Here is a 23,398-nt window from a genome sequence, read left to right as displayed (position 1 = left end):
AGCTTCATGCTAAGTCATACTAGCTTCATGCTAGTTTCATGCTAGCTTTATGCTAATTTCATAATAAATCTTGTTAACTTCATGCTAAATCATGTTAGCATCATGTTAGCTTCATGCTAATTCATGTTAGCATCATGTTAGCTTTATGTTAATTCATGTTAGCATCATGCTAGCTTCATGCTAATTCATGTTAGCATCATGCTAACTTCATGCTTATTCATGTTAGCATCATGTTATCTTCATGCTAATTCATGTTAGCATCATGCTAGCTTAATGCTAATTCATGTTAGCATCATGTTAACATCATGCTAGCTTCATGCTAATTCATGTTAGCATCATGCTAGCTTAATGCTAATTCATGTTAGCATAGTGTTAACATCATGCTAGCTTCATGTTAATTCATGTTAGCATCATGCTAGCTTCATGCAAATTCATGTTAGCATCATGCTAGCTTCATGCTAATTCATGTTAGCATCATGCTAGCTTCATGTTAACATCATGCTAACATCATGCTAATTCATGTTAGCATCATGTTAGCTTCATGATAATTCATGTTAGCATCATGCTAGCTTCATGCTAATTCATGTTAGCATCATGCTAGCTTCATGCTAATTCATGTTAACATCATGCTAGCTTTATGCTAATTTATGTTAGCATCATGTTAGCTTCATGCTAATTCATGTTAACATCATGCTAGCTTCATGCTAATTCATGCTAGCTTCATGCTAATTCATGTTAGCATCATGCTAGCTTCATGCTAATTCATGTTAGCTTCATGTTAATTCATGTTAGCATCATGCTAGCTTCATGCTAATTTATGTTAGCATCATGCTAACTTCATGCTAGCATCATGCTAATTCATGTTAGCATCATGCTAATTCATGTTAGCATCATGTTAGCTTCATGCTAATTCATGTTAGCATCATGCTAGCTTCATGCTAATTCATGTTAACATCATGTTAGCTTCATGCTAATTCATGTTAGCATCATGCTAATTCATGCTAAATCATGTTAGCATCATGCTAACTTAGTGCTAAATCCTCCTTACATGCTAACTTTATGTTAAATCATGTTTACGGAAAGTTATAATACAAAACTAAACTTGTTTTAAACTTCTCTCAATCTATTTTAAACGTTCAGGCCAGGCTTTGTCAAGCCAACATAAAGTTTGTCTACAAACTTTTCTATCTAGTTTTAAATAAATATACGGTCACTGGTCACATTATTAGGTACTAGGGATGCCACAATTCTCAATACATTATTGAACCATTCGGTTCTACCCCCACGGTGCAATATGCGCATGTGAATTGCGGTTTTTCGGTTTGTCCATCCAAATTTGTCAATTTTAATTTCCCTGCACTTTTGTTAATGTGCGCGTCCGCATGATCTGCATGCTTATAAACGCCACAGCGAGTTGATATCCAGTCACTGTGCGCTAGCTGCGTGAACTGCGTTAACTCTGCTTGAACTCTGCTTGCAATCCTGGTGTCAGATTTCATTCGGGTGCGCACACACCCAACAGAAATACGACAACAAAAAGCAGCAGGTCTGAGGTGTGGATTAATTATTTGCGCGTGTAGATTACATACAACATCAATGTAAAGATGCAAATTCGCGTGGGGCAATGTGAATGACTCAAATTGGGCTTGTTATTGATGCAAACGCGCATTATTTGCCTCAAACATGTTTCTTCCGTCCTCAAAAAGTTCAACTCAAGGAGGCTGTTTACACTTGCCATTAACATGTGTTTTCGTCGATCGGATCACAAGTGGACGACGTTAATGCCAGGTGTAAACGGTGTTCAAAACGTTTTGAGCTCGTCCACTTTCGACCACTTTCAACCACATCCAGAGGTGGTCGAAACCACTTTCGATCGGATCGCTTTGGAGTTGCGGAACGCACATGTGGTTGAATGCGTTCGAACAGCCACACGCGACCTCCTTCTCTCCGCCCATTTATCTAATCTGAGGTATTAAACACAAGTTTTACGTCTTTTTTTTACTTCTGGCGTGAACATTCGGTGAGCAGCGCTATTTTTAGCCTTTCATTGATAAAACTAAGCGGCTGATCTCCGTAGTTTCGTTTTGAAAGCGTGTGAAAGTTGCGCGATCCTATTTCATCAATTGCGCTGAAAATTCAAAGAAAGCTCTTACATACTCACGTACAAAACACTGTGCAGCATGTTTACTTGCTAAACAAGCAATGCACTCCGACATAATATTAGTTTGGGTCCATATAAACTCATAATTACTCCCGCTCGGGTTTGAATGACAGCAGAGAGACTCGCCCACCGTCTCACAGACCACCCCCTTATAGTATTCAGCACAGAAGCGGTCGAAAGTGGACAAAAGAGACGGATTTAAATACCAGGTGTAAACGTAATGTGTCTCTCTCGTCCACTTGTGATCCGATCGATGAAAACACATCTTAATCCCAAGTGTAAACAGCCCCAAGAAGAGAATGCGCCTGATGATAAAATAAATCCCACCAGTAATCTTGATTGAGGAACGCATTTTTTGGTTTCTACACAGACAGCATGATGTTGGACTTAACAGTAGTGCAGTAAGGAATAGCCTTCATTTACAATGTAAAGTTTAATTTACTAAGTTCAGGTATATAAAATGGCCAATTTATGTAATGTAATGAATTCACATGTTCCCCAGTTTGAATAGGATATCGTTTTTATATGTCTTTATTTAATTATATCTTATATTATTGTACACTCTAAAAAACAATGGGTTAAAAACAACTCCAACCCTGATTAAGGCTATGTTTACACGTGGGCGGCTATTTTCAAACGGACATTTCAACCTCTCCGGTTTCAAAAATAATATCGTGCACACATGTCAGTTTTCAGAAAAGTGTTTATTTACACGTACGCGTGCATATATGCCGTCAAGAGAAGCTCAAGCCCACATAAGCCATTCACCGGCAGCGCTGGTGGTGACGCAAACTGGTTCTTCATGTTGGAGCAAGGAGTTGTTGCAGTAGGTGATCGATGACGTCAAAGTACCGCGAGAGCGAGTTGAGGAATCACACGTAGAGGTCTAATTTCAAATCGCTCTCGCGGTACTTTGACATCATTCGTCTGTCGGTTCTTGCAACGCCGCATGAAGTCAAACACACGTAAAATTTCTGACCTCCGAGCACTCGTCTCTGCTCCTCTACATAATGGAGCAGCTGTATTTGCAAATACAAACACACACAACGAGTTTGCACGAACATCAATGTGATCTTGGAAGCGTTCAGAGTAGCAGTCACATGTAAACATAGGTCGCACTTTTGACGTAGGTGCAAGCTCTGGCGCATACTCTGTGACGTTGCCTGCTTAAACATCCGTTTGTCTCACTTTACATGCAACCGAAGATTTTCAAGATCTCCACTCTGGCCGGAGTTTTAAGAAACAATCGGTTTCAGAGGCGAGTTCTCCGATTGCATGTAAACGAGGGGCACAAACGAAGGTAAATCTCTCAGTTTTTTTAACCATGTACGTGTAAACAGAGCCTAAACCCTACCCGTCTGAAGGTTTCTAGTAACTCTTTAGACCTTGATTACCTGTTCAGGTGTGTTTGATTAGAGCTGGAGCTAAACTCTGCAGGACTGCGGCTCTCCAGGACCGACATTCGCCACCCCTGTAATAGACCATTCATATTTATTCATTTGTTTAGGTGATTTCAAATGTCAACATTGGCTTTCAGAGATCATGCACCCCACCTTTAATCTACTTGTCACCACCTGCTGGCATTAATGTTGCACTTAAGAGAAACTATATTTGAAGCATTGTCACTGTCGAAAAGACGATTTAATCTCTTTTGATCGTTTTCGTAGACAGCAGTGTTTATATCAGAACTATAAAGATTTATTTCAGTACTTCCGGAATAACATATATCTGAATGTTTGTTTCATACGTTACACGTAAACTGCTTTCGCTGGATAAGCACGGAGGCAGATTTGAATGTCACAGAGTGTGATTAGGCTTTAATGGACATTTTAAAGTTAGTTGAATCCTGTCATTTATAAACAACTTCCAGTAATCTCCGCTAAGAATAAATAACAACAAAGTCTTTTTAGAGTAGTTAATTTCTGATACCAAGCAAAATAAACAACAAGTAAATTACCTCAGTTCTTATTTCATAGCTAAAGCGTATAAAAACTACACTGAGCTAACGTTGCTAAGTAAAATGTGTACTATAATATATACATTGTTAACTACAAATCGGCTATCAAACCTCCCTTCACATGGTCATGATCGCCGTCTCCCCCTGCCTTTAGGAAACCAAAACATTTGTTATTTTTGACGAGTTAAGTTGTTCCAAAATTCATCTGAGGCACTAGTCAGACCATTAAACCGAAAGTAAACACCAGACGCGTACCCGCAACACGCGTGCGTCCGATGAAACGGTCTATACTCATAATAATAAAGTATAATTATAGTCCAATGTTAATCGTCATTATTACCATATTACATATATTGTCCAACGTTACCCCGTTCTGTGGTAAAAACGCGCATCTGCTCACAAAAAGTTATTTCAAGCACTCGACTGATGTTGTTGACTAAACGTAACGTTAATGAAATGCCCTCGTTCTTGGACAACACATTTGCCAATAGGTATTGATTAAATGATACAAAGACAAATACAGACCTTTATTTCACCAGAAAAGAACCGCTGAAGAATGTCTGCTTGTAAAGTCCTGCTGTATTTCTCCTTCTGACGATCCAAAATCCCCGCGACGGATGATCCATGAATGGGGTTATTTTGACCCAGCAGCACTGATGTACAGCGGGGGATAGGCTGCTTTAACTGTTCGTGTACAAAAAATGGTTTTCAGAAATTAATTACCAGAGATTTGTTACGGGCTGTAATTGTCAAAAATCTCATTTTAATAATCTGAAAATGCAAAGAATGCATTTACTTTAACTTACATTAATCTTGTTTTAAGTTAACAGTTAACTGGGCTTTGAAGTAACGTAAATGTCGTCATATAACGTTAGTTAAGAAGAAACTTGAGGCTTTGTCCAAAGGGGACGTTTTAAAACATTAAACAAAAACAGTAGAAAACGTATTTACTATCCAACGGGCATATCAAACAAGCCAACCTAAACGAACGAAGCTGGCGGTGTATTTAATGCCATGTAAAACTGAATGTAATATGGCACTTGCGTCTTTATATAGCCCTCCATATTACGATATGTGTATAAATAGGTTTAAAAATATATGTTATATGAATAAATATGTTGATATGAACCTTATTTCTCCAAATTTTAGTGTGCGTTGCATCCACCTCAAATTCAGTCAGCCGGTGCTGCACCTCAATCTGCGCCGAGTTGATTTGACCCAATGAGCTGGGTTGTTGAGTCCGGGAGGGGGAGGGGGTGTATTGATTCCATTCTCAGTGAAAATTACCCAGAAAATAACCCAGTGGTGGGGTTACATAAAACTACCCAAAAAACTACCCAAGACTGCGAAAATAACCCAAAAAATTACCCAAATGGCTTAACCCCACATTTGGGTAGAAAAAATAACCCAGGATTTTTTAGAGTGTATCAACACACTAGAAATGTGTAAGATGATTTTGCATTTACATAAAATAAAGAGAACTGCAATTAAAACCAGTATTTTTGCTTCTTAACATCTCACTGTTCCTGTTACCTAAGACACTTTCTTCAAGCAGTGGTATAGGAAAAAGTTTGCATCTTTCAAGAAGACCACCTCCACTGCATGACTGGCCAGTATAGGCCTTAGAGTTGAAAAACTAATGACATGGCCCCCTTCTGCACCTGACTTAAACCCTATTGAGACCTATTGATCCCTTCTTAAGCAGGACATTTACAGTGAAGGAAACCGTACACCTCTCTGAACAGTGTCTGGGAGGCTGTGGTTGTGACTGCACAAAATGTTGGTTCAGACCACATCAAGAAACTGACTGAATCCGTGAATGGAAGGCTTGTGACTGTTATCGAAAAGAAAGGTGGCTATATTGGTCACTGAGTCTATATATATAATCTTTGTTTTTCATTTAGTTGCCTAATAATTCTGCACACAAATAGTTGCCTAGTAATGATGTACATAGAAATATTCTCTTAAAGGTGCAGTGTGTAATTTTTTTTCAGAAATGCAAAATGATATACAAAACTATATTATCAGGGGTGTATAAAGACCTTTCATAATGAAATGGTATGTGTTTATTACCTTAACGAGACCTTTTTATCTACATACACCGAGGGTCCCATGGAAGTCACCATTTTGTGCCGCCATTTTTCTACAGAAGCCCTTAACGGACAAATTTTTTTACTAAGTTGTCTCCGATGATGACATGTTTGTCTGGTGGCGGCTACCGTAGCTTTTCTGTGTTTCAAAATCAAGGGGTGAGCAGTGGATTAAGCCGTTGGTTGCAATTCGTGACCTCACCACTAAATGCCTCTAAAATTTACACAATGCACCTTTAAGAAAGCCAAAATTTCACTTTTACTACTTAAATGTTCAGGTTTGAGGGTTTGTTAACATTTTGAATTGACAAAGAGCACTGTAGTTGTACAATAACAAAAGTAATCCTCAAAAATACAACTTGCCTAATAATTCTGCACTCCCTGTATATATAGATACGGTAGGGATAGGAGGCAGGTAAGCAGATTAAACTGGTTTAGCCGGTGGTCGTTGGTCGGGCATCGACTGGTCGGCACGTTGAAGGACAGCCAGTAGATCAGTGGTGCAATGACCTTCACAGCAACAGGAACTGGGTCTGTTTGTCTTATTGTCCTCGGGGTCGAGGGCGAGACAGGGTGACAAAAACAGAGTTCTATTAGCGTAGGGGCCGTTCGCATGTAATGCAAGTGTCAAACATTATAGTGGTTTAAGTCAGCTCGGTTCCAGACAGACTAACTATTGCGGCAATAGCATATTACCCATATGAGGTATGTGAGTGCTTTGCTCTAGACAGAAATAACTACTGCGGGAAAAGTACATTTACTGAACATTTTATGTGAATGCTTTGTTAAAGAAGAATGACTTAAGTTTAGATTTAAATTGATCGACTGTGTCTGATACTCGAACATTATATGGTAAATCATTCCAGAGCTTAGGGGCTAAGTAGGAAAAGGATCTACCACCTTTAGAGACTTTTGATATTCTAGGGATATTTAAGTGACCAGAGTTATGTGAGCGCAGTTTACATGATGGATTGTATTCTGATAGTAGTTCTTTAATATACGAGGGCGCTAGGCCATTTAAGGCTTTGAAGGTGATTAGTAATATTTTAAATTGTATGCGATATTTAACTGGTAGCCAGTGTAAAGATGCCAGAATTGGACTGATGTGGTCATACTTTTTAAATCGAGTAAGCACTCTTGCGGCGGCGTTTTGAACCAGCTGTAGCTTGTTTACCTGATTTGCATGCCATCCACCGAGTAACGAGTTACAATAGTCTATTCTAGAGGTCATAAAAGCGTGGATAAGCTTTTCTGCGTCTGATGCAGACAGCATATGGCATATTTTTGAGATATTTCTAAGATGGAAGAATGCTGTGCGGCAGACGTTGGAGATATGACTATCAAAAGCTAGATTGCTGTCGAACATCACGCCTAAATTCCTAACCGTGGAAGATGGCACCACTGTGCAGCCATCTATGGGCAACTTGTAATCTGACATATTATGTTTGTAGCGATTCAGTTCAATAATAATTATCTCTGTCTTATTGGAGTTTAGCATAAGAAAGTTTTGTGCCATCCAGTCCCTAATATCACTAATGCAGTCTGTTAGCTTAGAAAACTAGTGGGTGTCGCTAGGATGCGACGAGATGTAAAGCTGGGTATCATCCGCATAGCAGTGAAAACTTATGTTATGTTTCCTGATAATGTTTCCTAGAGGTAACATGTATAACGAGAATAGGATAGGGCCTAAAACTGCAGGGCTCCAGACTGCCACCAAATGGTGGGATTTTGCCACCAAAATTTGAGAGTGTGCCACTGAATTTTACATCCAGTCGCACATGTGCAACCAGTTAATTTGACCTTTTTTTGTGATGTGACACTGAATTTGAAACAGCACATTGTACTTTCTGCATCTATCCGCAAAGTATTTATTAGTAATACAGTGGAAATTTGTAGAAATGTGAATATTTGGTTAGCATGTTGATTTACGGTGTGTGCCCCTAAATTTCCTGGTTGCGCCCCTAAAATTTTCAGTTGGGGGCTACTGTGCTCCTTGTGAAAAAAGTTAGTCTGGAGCCCTGAACTGATCCCTGAGGTACGCCGTATTTAACGGGGGAGTGATATGACGCTACCTCATTTACATAAACAAAGTGATATCGATTGGTGAGATACCTAAACCAGGCTAACCCCTGACCACTGATGCCAACGTAGTTTTCTAGTCTATTGAGTAAGATTATGTGATCTATTGTGTCAAAGGCTGCACTAAGGTCTAGTAATATAAGGATTGAGATTTCACCACGATCGGATGTTAATGGGAGGTCGTTTGTAACTCTGGGCAGCGCTGTCTCTGTGCTGTGGTGGGGCCTGGGTCCTGGTTGGAACTTTTCATATGTATTATTATTCTCTACGAATGTGCGTAGCTGGCTTGCCACTACTTTTTCTAATATTTTAGAAAGAAAAGGTAGGTTTGAGATAGGTCTAAAGTTATTAAGATCTCCCTGGACGGTCAAGGTTTGTTTTTTTAATGAGCGGTCTAATAACTGCTAGTTTGAAAGCTGTTGGAACGTGTCCTAATTTTAGAGATGAGTTAAAGATATTTAGTACCGTGTCTGGCACTACATGGGATACCTCTTTTGGTGATTTTGTGGGAACGGGGTCTAGTATACAGGACGATGATTTGGATGACATTACTAATTTAGAGAGCTCTTCTATTGTAGTAGGTTTAAATGAATCAAGATGTTCATTTGGTAATCTACTGGAAAATGTACTATTGGATAGAGTGGTGGCTGCTTGCGTAGTTTCTATGTTTTACCTAATAAACATAATTTTGTTAGTAAAGAAGTTCATGAAGTCATCACTATTGTGTTGGAGTTTACTATTGGTTTCTGTTTGTTCTTTGTTTCTAGTCAGTTTCGCAACTGTGCTAAATAGGAAACGAGGGTTGTTATGATTTTCTTTAATAAGCGTACTGAGATAGGTAGATCTGGCAGTTTTAATAGCCTGTCTGTAGTGTTGAACACTCTCTTTCCATGCTGAATGCCATACCTATAACTTTGTGCTTCGGTAGTTTCATTACATTTTTCTAGCTACTTTTTTAAGTGCTGCAGTATGATGGTCATACCATTGGGCGGGCGGTTTTTCTTTGATTCTCTTTTTTCGAATGGGAGCAATGGCATCCAATGTGCTAGTGCAAACGTTGTTTAGTTTTTCTATTATAATATCCAGATCTTCATGGTTATCTGCTACATGTTTCATTTGAGACAGGTCTGGAAGAGTGCTAATAAAGCACTCTTCCAAGTAGGCTATTTAATGTTACACAAGGTAGTTGAGCAGAAAAAAATCATATTTAAGCTCTATTTGTAAATGCATAGCAAGCTACATAATGATATATTAATATTATAAAATGGGCTGCTCTGGTCCTTCATTCTTATTGGTTGAAACGCATTCTAAGCTGTGATAAAATACCCTGGTAACCCCACAGTTCAGACCACATTACATAGCTTAAGTATCACTGTGGCACTGTTCCTATGTACTGATTTATGAAAATAAACACCTCAGTGTTTAATAATAGTTGAAACTTCTCTACAATTGCACAATTAATGGCGATATCCTGATAAATGTAAAAAATATTGTTGAATTATCTCGTCAATTAAGAGAAAACTCTTCCATGAGGAGATTTATTTTACCTCAAATCCATATTTCCATTATTATCCACTAGGTGGCAATCTTACCCAACTTAAACAGTGACGAGTTCACTCAACACTAAAAACACAGTGTAAGTTCTGATCTCTAACAAAAGTCCTTCACAAAAATGCAATTTTCTCAGATTTTAGCTCAAAATTTGAGAGGTAATAAGAGAACAAATGAAGGTAGGATGAAACTTTTTTTTTTTTAAAGTGGAGGGTCTGTTCTTTCATTTGATATATTGTGTGTTTATTTAAAGAAGATAATTTTTCTGGAAGGCATTAATGTTAAACTTAAACTGGCTGGCAACTTTTTTTTTTAAAACGCTGACGGGGAAATTTAAGCATGCTTTCAAGCATATTTGATCATCACTTCACCAGTTGCACGATACAAATGTTAATGTATAAATTAGATGAATGTTGATTTATGAAAATAAACACCACAGTCTTTAATCATAATTTCATTGTGTCTTTGCCACGCTCTGTTGCAGCCACACTTGATTCTGAGGAACTACTTTGGCGAAAGAGTAATATTTGAACTAATATAATTACAACTTATTTGCTGTGTTTTGCTTGCTTATGGTTGCTTGGCTACGAAACACGCCACGGGAGCATGCTTTGGAAGGAAGAAGTGCCTTGATCCACGTTTAACACAAATTTTTAGATGTGACCTGAATGGCCACGTGGCGCTGTAATGTATATCGAAATATCAGAAATGTGTTTAGAAATCATATCACCGTTATTGAAAAAATGTATACTGCGTAATATATTGATATTGAATTATTGTCTAGCCCTAATGCAATATCTTTACTGTTGCCTTTCGATCATCTGAAACCAGTCTGCAAATTCTCTCACATCAACGAGGCATTTACAGTGGGGAGAATGAGTATTTGAGCAGCCTCCTGTTTTGCAAGTTCTCTTATTTAGAAATCATGGAGGGGTCTGAAATTGTAAAAAAAATCCAGAAATCACAATATATGTGTTTTTTAAACTATTTATTTGCATGATACAGCTGCAAATAAGTGTTTGAACACCTATCAGCTAGAATTCTGACCCTCAAATACATCATAGTCTGCCTTTAAAATGTCCACCTCCACTGCATTTATTATCCTAAATTCGATGCACCTGTTTGAGGTTGTTAGCTGCATAAAGACATCTGTCCACCACATACAATCAGTAAGAATCCAACTACTAACATGGCCAAGACCAAAGAGCTGTCCAAAGACACTAGAGACAAAATTGTACACCTCCACAAGGCTGGAAAGGGCTACGGGGAAATTGCCAAGCAGCTTGGTGAAAAAAGGTCCACTGTTGGAGCAATCATTAGAAAATGGAAGAAGCTAAACATGACTGTCAATCTCCCTCGGACTGGGGCTCCATGCAAGATCTCACCTCGTGGGGTCTCAATGATTCTAAGAAAGTGGAGAAATTACCCCAAAACTACACGGGAGGAGCTGGTCAATGACCTGAAAAGAGCTGGTTCCACCGTTTCCAAGGTTACTGTTGGAATACACTAAGATGTCATGGTTTGAAATCATGCATGGCACGGAGGGGTTCCCCTGCTTAAACCAGCACATGCCCATGCACGTCTCAAGTTTGCCAGTGACCATTTGGATGATCCAGTGGAGTCATGGGAGAAAGTCATGTGGTCAGATGAGACCAAAATAGAACTTTTTGGTCATAACTTCACTAAATGTGTTTGGAGGAAGAAGAATGATGAGTACCATCCCAAGAACTCCATCCCTACTGTGAAGCATGGGGGTGGTAGCTTCATGCTTGGGGGTGTTGTTCTACATATGAGACAGGGCAACTCCACTGTATTAAGGAGAGGATGACTGGGGCCATGTATTACGAGATTTTGTCGAACAACCTTCTTCCCTCAGTTAGAGCATTGAAGATGGGTCCAGGCTGGATCTTCCAACATAACAATGACCCAAAGCACACAGCCAGGATAACCAAGGAGTGGCTCTGTAAGAAGCATATCAAGGTTCTGGCGTGGCCTAGCCAGTCTCCAGACCTAAACCTAATAGAGAATCTTTGGAGGGAGCTCAAACTCCGGGTTTCTCAGTGAGAGGCCAGAAACCTGAATGATCTAGAGAAGATCTGTGTGGAGGAGTTGGCCAAAACCCCTCCTGCAGTGTGTGCAAACCTAGTGAAAAACTACAGGAAATGTTTGACCTCTGTATTTGCAAACAAAGGCTACTGTACCAAATATTAACATTGACTTTCTCAGGTGTTCAAATACTTATTTGCAGCTGTATCATTCAAATAAATAGTTAAAAAATCATACGTGTTTTCTGGATTTTTTTTATTTTTTATTATTATGTCTCTCACAGTGGACATGCACCTACGATGAAAATTTCAGACCCCTCCATGATTTCTAAGTGGGAGAACTTGCAAAATTGCAGGGTGTTCAAATACATATTTTCTTCAATGTATGTCCCCAAAACTGCCGTTCACTGATATTTTCTCTTTTTCAGACCATTGCCTATAAACACTAGAGAGGTTTTGTGTGAAAATCTCTGTAGATCAGCAGTTTTTGAAATACATCGAGTTGCTGCCATGTGATTGGCTTATTAGCAGTTTGTGATAACAAGCAATTGAGCAGGTGTACCTAATAAAGTGGCCGCTGAGTTAATGGACATTTTCCAAATGGCATTTTTTGAAGAAAACACCATTTAGGGGTGTTCCAAACGAAAGTGAGCACCTGAATGCCTTCGCCGAGGACCTTCTTATGAGTCTGTTAGCGAAGTGTACATGCCACGGTCACTTCAAGGAACTAAAGGTGCGTTTGTGATCACGTGATTTTGGGTAATGAGTTCTCATGATGCATTTTGAAGAAACTATGGCATGGGATTTCGACGGGGAAGTAGAATTATTCAAGTGTGTCTTTATTTTAATGTAATATACAATCGTCAGCAATAGAAATATTGAACGGTTAAAGGGTAGTACAGGCTGGTTTAGATTGTAGAAAGTTTGAAATGAGACAAAAATAAACTACATTTGACAAGAAATATAAAAAATTATATTTATATGTAACAGCTGAATCCTGGATTCAGTTGTTGCATATAGATATTATTTGTATGCATGTGTAGCATTGTTAAGGTAACATAACATTGGTCTGTCAGTCACTTCACCAAGTGAGATATTAATAACCCTAGTTTACCTTTACTTGTTGCAGTGTATAGGAAAAGGACGGAGCCCTGCTAGGGTCAGGTGTGGAAAAAATAAAAGTCGTTTGTAAACTGTGCCCTCACTTTTACAATCTGTGCGCACAGATTACTAAACTGTGCCCTCATTTTTAACTGTGTTAAGCTGTTTTATATGTTCCTTACTGGAAACATGCTTTACGTAATATTTACGAAATGTTTTAATCGGATGCTACAGTAATATTTTTGTGTAAAATGTACAGATGTTATTTAGATTTATTCATAAAAATAAAAAAAGTATTTAACTAACAAATGATTTCTACATATCCTTAAAATTTCTTATACATTTTAATCAATATATTTGAGAATGCCACACTATATATTTTCGTTTTTAATTGGTCATTTCAAATTCATATTTTATGTATTTAACATCAGCTTATTAAGTAAGATTAAAAGATTATTAAGAGCTGCACAATTGTATAGGCCTACATTTAAGTTTTATACATATAATTCTTAATTATTGTAGGCTAAATCAATATTATTTTCATTTAACATCAACTTAAATGTAGTATGTTTCATGCCAAACTTTTATTATGATTTACTTAATTTTTTGGTGAAACATTATACATCATATTTATTATTTGAGCAAATGTAAGCCAAAAAGTAATTTTAAGAAATTAAGTAGATCACATGTTAATTCAAAAATCAATGCGACAATAATAATCAAATGAAACTTCTTTGATGACAATATCTCAGAAACTCTTTAAAAAATCCAGATAAGTTTGGAGTTTATGAATATTTACACTACCAATTTGTACTTTGTTAATGAAATATTGTATGTGTCCGTGTGTAAAAAAAATCCCTGGTACCCCTTTGGGCAGACACTCTTTAATTTTTGGTAGCCCGAAATGAATATAAGTAGCCCGAATAAAAAATGCACTGATTTCCATGTAAGCCAACTATTCCTGCCCATCCTTAGCTAACAATTTGGTTCCCAAAACATTCCCCTATTTTCCAAGGTTTTTGGTTAGTCTATGAGGTAAAAATGAAATGACATTATTTTATTAAATGACTTGAGTTTGCGCAAGCAGGTGCTCGTGCAGAGCGAAGCCGGGAGAAGCGCGTGCAGAGGGTCGCGCGCATATCAGACATTAAAGGATGGGTTTATTTATGCTTTCACTTCATTTCCTGACAGTTTCACTTGTTACGTGCGGATAATGACTGACAAGAGGACGCCGAAATACATATAATTACCTAACTAAATCTGAGACAAAGCAAAAACATTAAAATCTTATTTCCTCCCCAAGATAGCCCGACGGGCAGGGTGGAGATACATTTTGGTAGCCCGACAGGAATTCACAATAGCCCCAAGACGTCGGGCTAGCGATTTTGAGAGCCCTGCCTGAGATGAGAATTTTATACACAACGTAAGTCTTGTCTAGTTTCCCATTAACTTCATAGAATCCGAAATGTGCCCATATGTCCACTTTCCATGGAAAAGGGTGCGTTTTTATTTACCCGTCTTATCACGGTCATCTCTCTCCAGAAAATAAACAATGACATAATCGATTATGGCACTTTACCGCATCGATGCTGAATCGTGCATGTGTGCATTGCAATGCATTGCCGAATCGATTATTGTTGACATCCCTAGTAAACGTGATGTGTCTCTCTCATCCACTTGTGATCCGATCGACGAAAACACATCTTAATATCAAGTGTAACAGCCCCTAGGATATTTTTCCTCGCGTCAATGAAAAATACTTTTTCCATGTTTAACATAAATCTGTGTGCTTTGACGGATCACAGGCAAAGGACATTGCAAATTGTTCATTATTTTTTTATTGCTTTTGCTTTGTAGCTACTGAAAGCCATGTTAACCTTGGCATGACACGGCCACCGTACGAGCTAAAACGCGCTCCGAATGAGGGGGGGGGGCTAGAAAGTAATATTCAGTTGGTTGTCATACAGAATTTCACCGCTAGATGGGAGAAGATCTTACACAGTGGAGCTTTAAATAAATTCAACTCATAAATAAAATTCACAAAAAACAGCTTAGTAGATTTCACTTAGGATTTCAATTGCATTTCTTTAAGATTTTTGATTACATCTACTCAATTTTATTTGTGAAAGGAAATCAATTTAATTATTGTAATATCAGATTTAAAGCTTTCAAATTTACTCAGTATTTGTAAGTATAAAATGTTTAACCAAAAATTGAGTAAATCATAGTAAACGTTTTACAGAGTGTGGCTAATATACCCGCTCATTGTGCAGTAAAAATATGATCAGAAATTGATTCTTTTACCAACACAATTCAAAGAGCACAGCTATATTAACACGTTGGTGACCTAAATAAATAGGCTATGTACAATAAAAATAGTCATGATTATTCTAGCAGTATTTGCACAGAAAGCTGTTACCCAGTTAATATAACAGTATAACTGAAAGTATTCAGATAAATACATTTTACACATGGACACATACAATATTTCATTAAAGGGGCGGTGAATTTGTCGATTTTATTGTTTTATACTGTTGTCTGAGGCCTACTTATGATGTTCGCGTGGTTTTTACATTCAAAAACATCAAAAGCAATAAGTAATAGGCTATTTTGTAACATGGATTAGTGGCTCTCTGGAGAAAAGCTTCGTTTGAAGGGAGGGGGGGGCGCATTGAAGACCTGGACGTAAACGCCCATTGCTATGATTGGAAAGCTTCATTCCCCGTCATTACATGTGAGGACATGTTATAAAAACATTAAAGCAACACTATGCAGTTTCCATGTAAAAATGACTTACAGCTCCCCCATGTGGTTGAAAAGCGCAACGGTGCCTGGTATCAGACAAACTTCTGCATGCAGGGGGAGGGGCGGGGCTGTGTGCTCTACCCTCCACCGCCACTTTCAAAGTGTGCTTGTAGCAGCTAGGAGGCTGCTCAGGTTGCAGCAACAGTACAATTTGTCCAGTTAAAAGTTGTTCTATCACTGAAATAATTTTAGAGACATTATTTAAAGGTAAAAAAAACTACATCGTGTTGCTTTAATGTGTGAAAAAAGCAGCCGAACACATATATGTTTGAGCCACAGAAGATTCTGGGTGCTAAAGATGATACACATAAATGACAATCCGTATAGTAAAGTAGAAACAAAACTTTAAACTCGACGTGACTAAAGTACCGTAAACAACACAGTAAGCGCGCGTCATATTCTAAACTGCGGCTGAAAAGCTCTTATCAATAACTTTGTATATTTCTATTGTGGTTGTGATGTTGCTTTTAGATACACGTAACATTACATACCACAGTTATATGATAAAAAAGCTTTGTTGAGTGTTTGACCATTCAAACGCAACTTGCCTAAATTACCATATACAACACAGTAAACGTGCATTATAATCTAAATTGCGGCTGATAAGTCCTTCCTTATCACTAACTTTGCATATTTCTACCGTTAAATTACAATCGTATTGTTAAGTGTTGTACCTTTATTAATCGTTTAATGTTTTTAGTAAATTAAAACAGTCAAACATGCGTGTTTAGACACGGATGTTACAACAGGACATATCAAGCGATCTCTTCAAACAAAGCAATAGTGAAACGCAGTAACTTAAATAAAGTAAAATGTCTTACTTGCTGTGTCATTTTCGTCAGATCCAATATTAGTGGTGCTTTTAATCACAGTCTCTCTGCAAATCCAGCATCAACTTGCTTCTTTACAAGTGAATCCGCACAGTACACAAGGTAATCAAACACTCCCCACGCGAGCTGAAACTTCTTCAAATTCTAATGTTATTTTCCAAGCCTCCGAATTAAAGTATTCAGCTTCTGTGTTGTTCCACTTGGGTTCTTTCACAACCCAAGACTCCGTTACCATGGTTACTCTATCATAACAGATCACCGCGTCAAAATAAAAGTCTATCAGAAAAAATTTATTTAAAAGTAATTTTGGTTACATTTGGCAATCTTTAAAGACATGTTTACTGATTGTTGAGACACACGTGTGTCACGCGAAGCTGTGGGCGGGGCTACAAAAGTGGTCATTGTATTTGGATTCAGGGAGGTGCTTCAGTTCTACTTTGACGTCATATTTCTCCGAATTCAACACTTGGTTGTAATACTGGCTTGGTGTCAAAAACTGTTATATTTCAGTAGCACGGACGTTTTCAGTTCTGAAACTTGCAGGATGTTCATTTAACTATGATGACCTCTTATATAACAAAGTATCAAGTTAAAATTGAGTATTTGATTCACCGCTCCTTTAACAGAGTACAACTTGTAAGTGTAAATATTCATAAACTCCAAACTTACCTGGATTTTTTAAAGAGTTTCTGAGATGTTTGTCATCAAAGAAGTTTCATTTGATTATTATTGTCTCATTGATTTTTGAATTAACATGTGATCTACTTAATTTCTTAAAATTACTTTTTGGCTTACATTTGCTCAAATAATAAATATGATGTAAAAATGTTTCACCAAAAAATTAAGTAAATCATAATAAAAGTTTGGCATGAAACATACTAAAATTTTTTATAAGTTGATGTTAAATGTAAATAATATTGATTTAGCCTACAATAATTAAGAATTATATTTATAAAACTTAAATGTAGGCCTATATAATTGTGCAGCTCTTAATAATCTTTTAATCTTACTTAATAAGCTGATGTTAAATACATAAAGTATGAATTTGAAATGACCAATTAAAAAGGAAAATATATAGCCTGCCTATAGTGTGGCATTCTCAAATATATTGATAAAATGTATAAGAAATTTTAAGGATATGTAGAAATAATTTGTTAGTTAAATACTTATTTTATTTGATGAATAAATCTAAATAACATCTGTACATTTTAAAGATATCTGTTTACTGTAGCATCCAATTAAAACATTTCGTAAATATTACGTTAAGCACGTTTCCAGTTAGGAACAAATAAAACAGCTTAACACAGTTAAAACTTTATTAATTTCCGAAAATATCAAACATTAATAGCAAGCTTGGAAAGCATGAATAAAAGCAACAAAGCGATTTTTAAAATGAGGGAGGGGCTAATCCAGTAGGCAATGCAAAACTGTGAGAACGGATTGCAAAAGCGTGCACACGGTTTATAAATTCGTGGGTACGGATTGCAAAAACTGAGGGCACAGTTTAGAAATCCGTGCGCACGGTTTAGTAATCCGTGCGCACGGTTTAGTAATCCGAGGGAACAGTTTACAAACGACTTTTATTTTTTCCACACCTGACCCTAGCAGGGCTGTGAGGAAAATTTGTGTAGTGGATTAATGTGTAGTGTTGAACACTAATAAAAAGTAATCTTGGCACAGAATCTTGGGTCCTATGCAAAGTGTGTGGGGATTTATTTTCACACCGTTTATCACAGCTTGTTTTTTTTTAAATACAAAGCTATTTTTCCACTGTCAGGTCAAAGTGTTTTCTTTGTGTAACTTATGTAAAGTGCTTATCCGTATATGGTTTTATTTTCCACTGTGGGGCTAAAAATAAAGCTCTTTGGAATTTAAGGCAAATGTTGTTGCATAAGTTTAAAGACTGCATTATTGAAAAATAACTTTTTTACTTTGATCTAATGTCACGCTTGACCAGCTGCAGAGAGAAACTTGTATCCAGTCAACAGATGAGACTGAGAGAGTCCAATCCTAAATCCTGGCAAAACGCGAATCATTCCCCCACCATTATTTTCTAACCATCCCCTGCTGAAAATATGTTCCCGCGGCTATGAAAGGAAATCCATGTTGATCTGATGTGTGTTGTGGGAGACTAAAGTGTGTGTCTCTCTGTTCTCTACAGGTTGGGATGTTGTAATATCACATATGAAGGTTGTGTTGATGTGACATCAGCTCTAAGATCAAACCCATCACACCTGAGAGAGCTGGATATGTCTCATAGTAATCTTGGAGATTCAGGAGTGAAGCTGATCTCTGATGTACTGAAGAATCCTCAATGTAAACTGGAGATACTGTGGTAAGATAATATGATGTTAAGTGATCATTGTCATTCCTTTGTTGTGAATTGAGGTGATTGGTCTTCATATGAGCTGGTCCACAATAACATGATACTGCACATTACTTACATTACATTAAACAGACTTAAAGGTGCTATAGAATAAAAACTGTATTTAACTAGACATAGATGAATAATAAGAGCTTTGTACATGGTAATGACATAGCGTGAGCCTCAAACGCATTTGTTTCCTCATTTTTATGTAAACCTCATACACGCAAAAGACTGCTGGAAAAAACAGGCCAATCTCAACACAACACCAACTGTGACATCATAGTCAAGATGTATGCCCCCAATATTTTTTTTAAATGCTAAAAACAAAGTTGTGACTGCTGAGTTAGCGCTATACGCTAGTTAATTCTATATGCTAACATTTAGGCTGAAGTTCTTTCTATTGACAGTTACGTTTTGCAGGTCCATACTGAAAAAAAAACTCATACTTACCACTCAGAAACGTGTATTAACAATCTCCAAACAATTAGTTGTTCCTCAAATGCGATATTTTCGTCTGATACAGGCTCAAACATATAAGCTACTGACATGAGCCTTAGAGCAGAGCAATCAGAGCAGAGCTCAACATTATTATTCATTACCCTTCCAAATAGGGCAAAAATAGACACATTTTAAAGGACAAATCCTAGGGTGGTAAATTGATATTTACAAAATGTAATTCTGGATAATTTTTGCACTTAATAAAGTTACATTCCTCAGGGGTGTGATTAATCCGTAATTCCGGCTTTTTCGACATGAAAATGAGTCTCTTGTGAGTCATGCAAATCCAATTTTTTTGTGTGGGGGGGTTCTAAATGACCGCTAACCGCTGTCAACGTTTTTTGTGCCTCTGATACATGTCTTCATATCACTCCGCATGTAGTCCATTTATTTGTCACGATAGAACTTCATTCAAAGCAGAGCTCACCAAAGAGCCTGCAGTCGGATCTCCAACTTGTGGTGTTGGCTGTGAATTAAAAAAAAAATCATGCGTTCGCCTACAAATAGTATAAAAGGAACACATCTTTCACTCTCAACCAAACAAATTAGCCAGTCAGAAGTAGAAGGTGGGGTCTTTGAGGTGTGGTTGAGATCCAGCTGCAGATGCCACCCAGCTGCGGAGAAGTCACAAGTAAACGTTGTCAGCAGAATGAAAAGTAAGTTTATGAGGCCTAGGGAAGACGACCTAATTGATAAAGGACTTAAATCAGTTGCGCTGGGCATGGATATAAGGAATAGTCAGAGTCGTTGATAACATGCATTTAAAAAAGCAACACTCGTTAAACAAAATCATTTAAAATATTCTTTATTATCATGAAAATACCTGAAAGAATTTGAAGAACAGTGATATAAATATTCCTGTAGACATTTCCTGGAATAGCATTCGTAATGCTACTTCTTCTCTGGCACAAAGGGAGTTTCTGCACGGGAGTGTCCCCTGGCGTTCGGATGTGCCTGGATTTCACCATAATTCACTCAAATTCATTTATTGAGAAAACGCGAATTTGCACGGTTAATCGTTACACCCCTACTATGCCAGTAATGTATATATCAGATATCTCGTTGAGGTGAAATGCTGTCTCGCAATATCAATATAAAGTTGTGCTTGCATCAAAAACATTTGCTTGCATTATATTATTCTGTAATCACTTACGTTAACGCATGCATCCACGCAAATTAGATCCAATGTCATCCTGACGAACACGCGCATACATTTGCTCCTCTTAATAGTTTGTGAATCTGGCAGTAACGCTTGCGATTAGGGAATAATATAATGACAAACACACACATTCGTGGATCTGGTTTGTGAAACACGTAGCTCTTGACTGTTGGATGCTCTGCCAAAAGAACTATGCAAAAGACAAATGCACTTGACTGCCTTTCCAGAAAGTCACAACATCATTTGAATTAAGTAACTTTAATATTACAGTATCCACTTCAATTTCAGCGTTCAAATGTTGCAATCAATAATTAATCTGTATTAAATGCCCCCACTAATTATTCTATAAACATTAAACATGTTTTGACCAATGGTGAATCTTATTTATCAAGTTGTGTATGTGGCTTGTGTGCCTTATTATTATTACCATATGTAACCAAAGATTTTACTAAAAGTGCACAAATGTTTTTACAAGAACATAGAATTCCTCATAAATCTAGTCACTTATTTTTATTCTCAAAATGCACCACATTGATGTGTTCACCTTTAAATGCACAAAGTGACTGATTTTGTTCAGTTTGATGCAGTGGCGAGGCTACATAACGGTCAGGGTGGCACTTGCCCACGCAGATTGACGATTGTCCACTCAGATCGATCAATTTTGAGCCCAAATTGTATTTCAACTATATTTTATTTTGTGTGTGTGTGTGTGTGTGTGTGTGTGTGTGTGTGTGTGTGTGTGTGTGTGTGTGTGTGTGTGTGTGTGTGTGTGTGTGTGTGTGTGCACGTGCGTGGGTGCATGTGCGTGCGTGTAGGTAGGTAGGTAGGTATGTATGTCGCCGCGTCATGGTAGGTGTGCCGTATGTTTTCCTGCTTTTTTGTCCTTTGCCAATCACACCCCTGATACCTTCCATGTAGATATCAGAGAACAATTTAACATCTTATTTCAATGCATTCTTTGGCACCTTTAAGACTCAACACAGTCAGGTCTTTGACAAATGAAGATGATGCTGAATTATTTTTAACATTATACAAAACCAAATGTCAACTTTTTTTATTGTATAAACTCGGTCTCTTGTTCTCTGTGACATGAAATGATTTGTTAACAGTGAATTGTGTTTCAGATTTGTAATGATCTTTAATAATGACATCATTGTTGATCTGATGTGTATGAGAAACTGAGAGTGTGTGTCATTGTTCTCTACAGGTTGAGGGAGTGTAATATCACAGATAAAGGTTGTGCTGATCTGACTTCAGCTCTGAGATCAAACCCATCACACCTGAAAAAAATCACTCTGTGGTGGAATAAAATTGGAGATTCAGGAGTGAAGCTGATCTGTGATGTACTGAAGAATCCTCAATGTAAACTGGAGTTCCTGGAGTAAGATCATCTCTCTGATAGTCACACATGATGTGGTTTAGAGACTTTGTCAAGCAGTAGTCAGTCTAAATCAAAGTGTTTGGATTCATAATCTACATTCACAAAGATTTTATATGAATATTATTCAATCTCAGTAGGGGATAGGGATGTGTATGTGTCATTTTTTCATTTCGATTAATTCATAGGTCTGAAAAATGAGTACTCAATTTACTTGGGGTGGTGCAATCAAAGGGGGCGGGGCATACACATATTCAATTAAATGTTTTTAACAGAAATCTCTAACAGAAATAGCTGCATGATGACGTGAAAGGGTTAATAAACACAAACTGAAGCGATTTCTATATGACGCACTCTACATAATATTAAGCCTTGATTCAACATAAATGTATTATACAACATGCATCTATCTGCACAAAATCAGTAAACTAAGTTATGTACTGAACAGAAAGTTTAACTCCTGTTGTGCACAATAACAGCGCGCTTTAAAACACGTCCAGTCAAAGCACAAGCTTCATAACATTAGTAATAACATTAAATCAGCTTTAAGTCTTTTGCTATCATGTTACCGATTAGCTGTGTCGTGTCATCCTCTCACCTGTTCTCAGTCAAGATGTAACGTTAATGCTTGTATGTCTCTCTGGTATCTCATTTGATGTTTAAATATGAGATGATATGAGGGAACTTGTGATGACGCTGTACATTTTGCACCTGACTAAATGTATTTTCGTCTTTCCGAAGTGAATCCAAAAATTACTGCATCCTTTTAAAACCATAGTGCCAAGTTTTTCTGAAAAATTGAACTTTTGCCCCTGCTCTCCACTAGGGCTGTCACTTCTTATTCAATGACGTGAAATATCCGTATTCAAACTGTAAATGAACATGAACCTAATGTGCATGTCAAGATAGAATTACAGTTTGTATATAAAATGGCATATTATTGTTATAGTGTTAAATATTATAGCAGAATAAAAACCTTGCGTTAATACGTTCGCATTATGAAATTAGCATGTATGAAGATAATTGTATTATTTTTACAACGCAATGTAAACTTTATATTAAACAACAACAGCATTTGTCTTGTAAACGGATTTGAAATGATCATGTGCTGACTGTCGCGCGTCACATATACGACAGAGTCAAGTGAGATCTGCTTAACTTATGTGCGCGAGCTCGCGCCGCGTACACGGAGAGGCTCATAAAAACGGTGTTGCGTGTGTAAAGCGCAATGTATGGAATTGTCTTGCATGTAAACAATATGGATCATAATACAGCAGATCCCGCAGTGCAGCATTACTCAAAGTCGCCATGAAGGATACGTAAGTAAATAACTGTGTCTAACACTGTACAACATGTAACAGATATCCGCCATTATG

The 23,398-nt window shown here is 37.5% G+C and overlaps 1 protein-coding gene across 6 annotated transcripts in view; it reads left to right on the top strand.

Moving 5' to 3' along the window:
• Positions 1-23,398, top strand: part of LOC129438607 (uncharacterized) — a 247,281-nt gene that overhangs the window by 200,115 nt on the left and 23,768 nt on the right. For all 6 annotated transcript variants that reach the window (XM_073862949.1, XM_073862948.1, XM_073862945.1 and 3 more), the window contains 2 exons: positions 18,781-18,954; positions 21,852-22,025. In XM_073862949.1, coding sequence (XP_073719050.1) covers positions 18,781-18,954; positions 21,852-22,025 — 348 coding nt within the window. The remainder of the gene's footprint in view (positions 1-18,780; positions 18,955-21,851; positions 22,026-23,398) is intronic.

This window comes from Misgurnus anguillicaudatus, chromosome 24 (genome assembly GCF_027580225.2).
Source record: "Misgurnus anguillicaudatus chromosome 24, ASM2758022v2, whole genome shotgun sequence".
Taxonomy (NCBI): domain Eukaryota; kingdom Metazoa; phylum Chordata; class Actinopteri; order Cypriniformes; family Cobitidae; genus Misgurnus; species Misgurnus anguillicaudatus.
This window is presented reverse-complemented; position numbering and strand designations above follow the sequence as displayed.